This window comes from Charadrius vociferus, unplaced genomic scaffold (genome assembly GCF_000708025.1).
Source record: "Charadrius vociferus isolate BGI_N301 unplaced genomic scaffold, ASM70802v2 scaffold82, whole genome shotgun sequence".
In the NCBI taxonomy this organism is placed as follows: domain Eukaryota; kingdom Metazoa; phylum Chordata; class Aves; order Charadriiformes; family Charadriidae; genus Charadrius; species Charadrius vociferus.
In genome coordinates this window covers 3,546,038-3,552,037 of record NW_009647401.1, presented here as the reverse complement: position 1 = coordinate 3,552,037, position 6,000 = coordinate 3,546,038, and the positions used below count along the sequence as shown (strand labels likewise).

Here is a 6,000-nt window from a genome sequence, read left to right as displayed (position 1 = left end):
AACACTGAACAAGCAATACAGTTTTTGTCAGCCTGATCGGCAGGGACCTTTGTGCAGAAAAGGCCAACTTTTATCAGCAGGGTCAGGCGCTTTTGAGGGCAGAGGCTGACATTTTGATACAGAAGAATATTAAAGAAACTTCTGAAGGAGGACAGCAAATTAATTTTGCAGCTATTTAAGTCCAGTACCTGTCGTGTGTGAGAGCATGGATGAAATTAATTTTCAGAAGTCTGGGCAAACTTCAAAGACATTATTTCACCATGCAGGTACCCAGAGATACACACAAATCAAACATGAGTGTAACTGTTCACAAAGGCATATCTACACCAGAAATTTGCTTTCATAATTGAACTAGAGTATTAGCCTGGAGCTTGTATTGGTACCATGGTTGGTGATACAGGGGTTAATTCAAATTTAAATATACCAAGTCACAACAACATCACATCAGTCAAACTAGTTCTAATTTAAATTGCTAATGTAGACATACCACATATTATACTTGTAAGAAACTGTTTCTTCTTATCTCTGAAATTGATTTTACGATTCTAGACTCGTTAATTTACATGCCTAAATTAGTATGTGTTATGTAGATTCATTGACTAGAGTTAGGGTATGATTTACTATGCTGTGAAAAATCAATTGTATTCTTAACTCAGGCAGTTTAGCAGAAGTCTCTGATTTAGATGGGCAGACTTAGATGTCACAGTGTTGCAGGGTGAAATACAATTCCATGTTCAAAGAGATGGTGTAATGGTTTAAGCAAAGATACAAATCTTGACATTCAGCTTGGTCCAACATCTTGATGCAAGATAAATATTGCTAACCTACATTTGGAGTGTATTTGCATACGCTGATCATCTAAGACATGGGGGAAAAAAATGTCCCGTGGTGTTAGGGTTTTTTCTGTATAGGCTTCTAAAGATTCTTTTTTTTTACGTAGACATATCTCCTTCAGTCCACAATTAATTAAAGATTGAAACAACCTTTGACAAGTTTTTTTAAAGCTCCCCCACTGTGCCTGTAAATCAGACACAATTGTTTGGTTTTATTCGTACCTGTGCTTAGCAGCATCTTCAGTGCAGAAAGTCAGCTCAACATTCAATTAACACATGACATTTCTGTAATAGCAGAATCTGTGAATTTTTCACTGCCTTGTCACACTTACCTGCCCTTGTAACCCGTAACCTGTAACTTGTGTACAGCACGATGTGAGTTAGAGAGTCTCTGTGTATAAAGTCACTACCGAAAGGAACACTGACTATTTTTTGGATGTCACCACTAATTTTGTGCTCTAATCTCAGGTTTAACAATTTGAAAATAGACACAAACATTTAGGTATTGCCAGGCATTTGGAAACCTTGGTAAATACAAGTAAATAACCAGACCAAATTCTTCTGGCTAGGGCATTTCTTTTACCTTTTCATGTTCAGAATGCTTTAAGATTCCTGAAAGGTACAGAATACAGCTCAATTACTCTAACTTCACTTCACTTGCTACTTGCATAATGAATTAACCCAAGTGGAAAAAATAGGGAATGATCATAGAAGACAATTCCACTATATATAAACTTTTTGTGATTTTTAAATACATAGCAGTTTCCATGTGAATTAATAGGAGAGAAAGAGAAATTCGGAACATTTCAGGACACACTAGTATTAGATAACAACAACGTCTCTGATATACACAAGGAAAAAAGCCCACACGCTCCTCTCAAACTGTTGCATTTTCTGAGCCCCTTATAGAAATATTTTCTATACAGTTTGCAATTCTGGGGTCTCTCTACTGTGAAACATGTTCCTTTTCCAGTTTTTTTTTCAAACCACTACTCATAAAATAATCTCTGTTTTGAAAGCCTGGCTCAGCAACGATGATTTAATTTACTGTAGGTAATTTTTATTCAGTTGGCACAAAAAACTTAACCGAAGAACATGAATTTGAAAATGGAAATTAGCTCATCTAAGTGTGTTTTCCTATAGAAAAGCTGTAGTCATGTTTCCTACATACTTTTGCAAGGAAAAAAGTTAAATCACTTAAATTTGCTTTCTTCTAAGCACTGACAAACTTTTAACAGATACTTAGTTAATTTCAGTCTCAAATATTGGCAAAAATGTCTTTAGCTGCAAGATCTCGGAGATGGGTTCCTTTCTTTCCTGGTAAAAGTCAAGCCCAGTTAGCAGCTCCACATCCCGAACACGTGCAGAATGAGCCTGAACTCTTTCTTCAACCCATTCAGAAGTTGTCTTATTTTCCTGCCAAAACACACAAGAACAACGTTCAAACACATAAAAGGCACTCTGGGTTTTGGCGGTGGTCTTAGACAATAAACAGTGTTAGAATGGTTTCGACAGACTAACGGCCTCCAGTTGGTAAAACTCCTTTCAGGTTTTCCTAGACATCTTTGCAGCCTTGCATTTAGGGATCTCATTTAAACAGAAGCAAATGGATGGCCCTCTCCCACCCCCCACCTCCAAAGTACAGAGAAGCAAAATTATGCCAAAATGTCATGCTTTACTTTTAACTACAATGTACAGTTGAGTCATGTTTTGAACACACAAGTAAGGATACTTTTAGCTACAGTATAAATTAGCTGCAGTGCTCAGGCTAGCCAAACAACAGGCACCTGACAACCTCAACAAAGTCCTTACAGCAGCTCAGTCTTGACTGCTGGACAGCAATAATAATTGCTAGACAGAACAGGAAAACAATGGAAATGAAAGTACTAATCAATCAAAAATGTTATTGTTCAATTCTTTTACCACAAAGTTGTTTTGAAAACAGATGGTAATTTGCTTTTTCGTTACCAATTTCTGCTTCTGACACAAATGGCTCACTAAATTTATGCCTCTGCAAGGCACAATGAATGTAAAATGCAATGATATTTGGTGTTTGTTGCTAAACTTTAGAAGTAATAAATGTTAATTTCTAAAGTATAAAGCATGATTCATTCAAATTATTTATTTTGTTTATTTAGTCAACTCTCAACTACCAAAAAGATCACTGGGCATTTGTGGATTATCCATACCACAATGTGAGGACACCCAAGTTGTTTCTAAGCAGCACAAGCTTTCACCTGTCTGGAGTTATGACTTCAAAGTCATACATAAACTAAATAAACACAATAGTATTGCTTTGAGAGCTGGTTCAAGTCTGTTCAGCTATACTTCTCGGGGAGGGACGACACTCTAATACACATACTGAGCTAAGGAACCTCCTGCATCCCATCTCCTGCTGGCCCAACAATACATATTACACTCAGCTAATTTATTTTGTTTGCTACAAAAGATGAGATTTACACTTTTAGTGGTAAGCATTGATTTTATTAAACTCAAGTATGAATTTCATCTATAGAACCGTCTATCTAAATGCCTACTGTCTAATTTCTAATGAAGGCGGAACAAAGGATTGAAGGAATTCTTCTAGCTATACTGAAGGGAGTAACACTCAAAGTCCTCTGATACCTCTGGAATAAGTTTATCTTGCAGTCTTCCATAAAGCTATCTCAGCCCCCTGTTGGCTGTGCTGCTGTTCTCAGCCCTTCTCAGGTGACAGCATTTCCAAGTCCTCTTATCAAACCCTCCTTTCTTTTTCTTTGCTTCCTATCAGTTTATTAGTTTCCAGCTACCTCTCCTGGAGCTTCTTCCTCTCCTAGTCATCACTTTAGCTCTCACCTCATGGGGAATTGATTAATTAAACACTTAGACTTCTAAAGACTCTCCAGATGACTGGATCCCACTGGGAATCAGTTCACAAAGATCATTGCCACACAGGAGCATAGAACTATACTCACAGCACAGCTTTCAGTGTTGTCAGGTCGATGAGGAAGGATAAAAGACAAAGCATCCAAGGAGCCTGGACAGTTCAGTGGAGTATAGGAATTGTTCTTGCAGCTGGTCAGAATCACAAAGTAATGGGTTGGGACAGGGATTTCTGTATTGTTTACATGCCTACAACACAAACATTAAGTAAGGGATTTATCTGGATATCAAGTATTAAAATTATTGATGCCGTTAGTAATTTATAGAGCTTATCTCAGAGTAGATCCATCACTACTATTTGACTTTCATTTATTTTATAATTGAAATAAATACCTGATGGGATAGACAGCCTCACTATCTGTTTCATCAACAGCCAAACACGCATGGATTAGTCCTTTTGCTACAAGCAGTCCCACTGCAACCAGCAGGATTGCTTACGTGGTCAACATTCTACTTTGTCAAAGCCAGAGATGTCTACATCTGGAAGAGGCAGGATAGAGCACTGTATTTGCCCTTTATTACATTAAGAATTTCAACCACATGAAACTGAATTGGAGAAGAGTGATGAGAAAATTACCCTCAGGTTCCTTGCCAGCAAGAAATGGCAGAAGGATGACTTGTAGCTATGTGCTATAGAAACCGGTTTAGGATACCTGATTCAAAATATCTTTGCCTCCCTTTTCTGGCTGTTCCATGAACATGGTCACTTTTGTGTATAAACTTACATGGAGCGGAATAGTTCCCAAATTTGCTGTACATCTTCAGTATTCAACCAAACACCATCACTGAAATCATTGTACTGGTTCGTAGGAATGACTAACCATGCTGAATAAAACATGCTTATTCCAAACTGTAGACAACATTATGTGGTCAACTGGGTATTACAGCATTCTGCTTGGTAGGAAGTTCTAGGCTCTCCTCCCTTCCACCCTCCTACTTCGTGGCAGAGCTGATTTTCCCATTCTCAAACCATTTTTGACAGATGTGGTATTAAGTCTAGCCTTGAATAAAACATCTCCAGTGAGATTCAGCTGTGCAGATTTCCCAGCACTTTTCTACTACTTAAGTGTTTTTACTGTCGCAAGGCATTTTCCCTATATTTGGAACTATCTAAGTTGTTTGTTCTTATTCTGTTTTTTCCTCCTTCTGCCTCATTCACTAACATAAATAATTGGTCTTTATCTCTTATATCTCTCTTATAGATTTTTTTTATGTCTTCTGTTATTCCTGTTTCTACACACAAATTAATTTTAAAATGTATTTCATTATGCTACCAGAGTTCACTAAAATGTACCCAGAACTTGTCAGACCTTCAAGTGATCTGTGTGAGCCACAGCTATGCAAAGGTACCACTCAGGAACGTTACATTTTATATTCCCAGTTACACTATTCAGTGGAGGCAAACACAGAAATCTGATCTTTGATAAAACACATCAGTTTGACACAACAGAGAGAAACAACAAACAGGTGAGCGAGCACAACACGAAAGTGAGAAAATTGTGCTTAAGCACATCTTCTGCAGATTTAAGTGTCATATATTCTCCCAGTATTTCTGTTGCAGAGGCCTAAAGCCATAGGCGTAAGCCTGGGAAACAAATTACTGGTCTGTGTCTGTGCACGTGTACATAGATACACGTGTAACTGCAAAGCTTTTTTCTCTTTAACGGAACTTCAACATCTGTAGTACTGCATCTGTTTGCAAGAGTATTTGCTGTTGTATGAGTAACAGTGGATGTAGTATTATAAAGGGAATACTCCATTCTCCGTGATACTTGTTTCTTGGTCTTTTTAAATAGAAGTTTGTTTGTGTGGAAATACAGTGGGAAATAATCTGGAGTTTGACTTGTGTCTTTTCCATGTACTTACTGCTTAATTTCATCAAGCGTATCAAAATGGCCATCATAATTGTAATCAAACACTGGTCCACTGATAACATTTACTCCATTCCTTTCTCTAGCATACTTCTGAAGCAGCACATCATGGAAATAGTCCCATATTTCTGTCATTAAAAGAAAATATAAGCATATTTAACATAAATTTGAAGTAATTTTACTACTAAAGAAAAAACATATTTCTGTTTTCACTATAGATGAATAATAAAAAATTCCAAACTAAACTGCCTGTGAAATCAACTCTTTGTTACACAAAATTTGGATTTCATCAGAAGGGATGTGTTCTAATTCACCATTGAAAGAGCCATGGTAAATGCTCTTTTAGTTCTGCAAGGTCCATTGCACTACTGGGG

The 6,000-nt window shown here is 37.2% G+C and overlaps 1 protein-coding gene across 1 annotated transcript in view; it reads right to left on the bottom strand.

The window, feature by feature from the left end:
* Positions 1 to 1,907: 1,907 nt before the first annotated feature.
* Positions 1,908 to 6,000, bottom strand: part of ENPP3 (ectonucleotide pyrophosphatase/phosphodiesterase 3) — a 39,362-nt gene continuing 35,269 nt past the window's right edge. The window contains exons 23-25 of the mRNA XM_009880196.1: positions 5,622 to 5,754; positions 3,788 to 3,944; positions 1,908 to 2,249 (exon numbers count right to left, since the gene is read on the bottom strand). Of these exons, the coding sequence (XP_009878498.1) occupies positions 2,076 to 2,249; positions 3,788 to 3,944; positions 5,622 to 5,754 (464 nt within the window). The 3' untranslated portion in view covers positions 1,908 to 2,075. The remainder of the gene's footprint in view (positions 2,250 to 3,787; positions 3,945 to 5,621; positions 5,755 to 6,000) is intronic.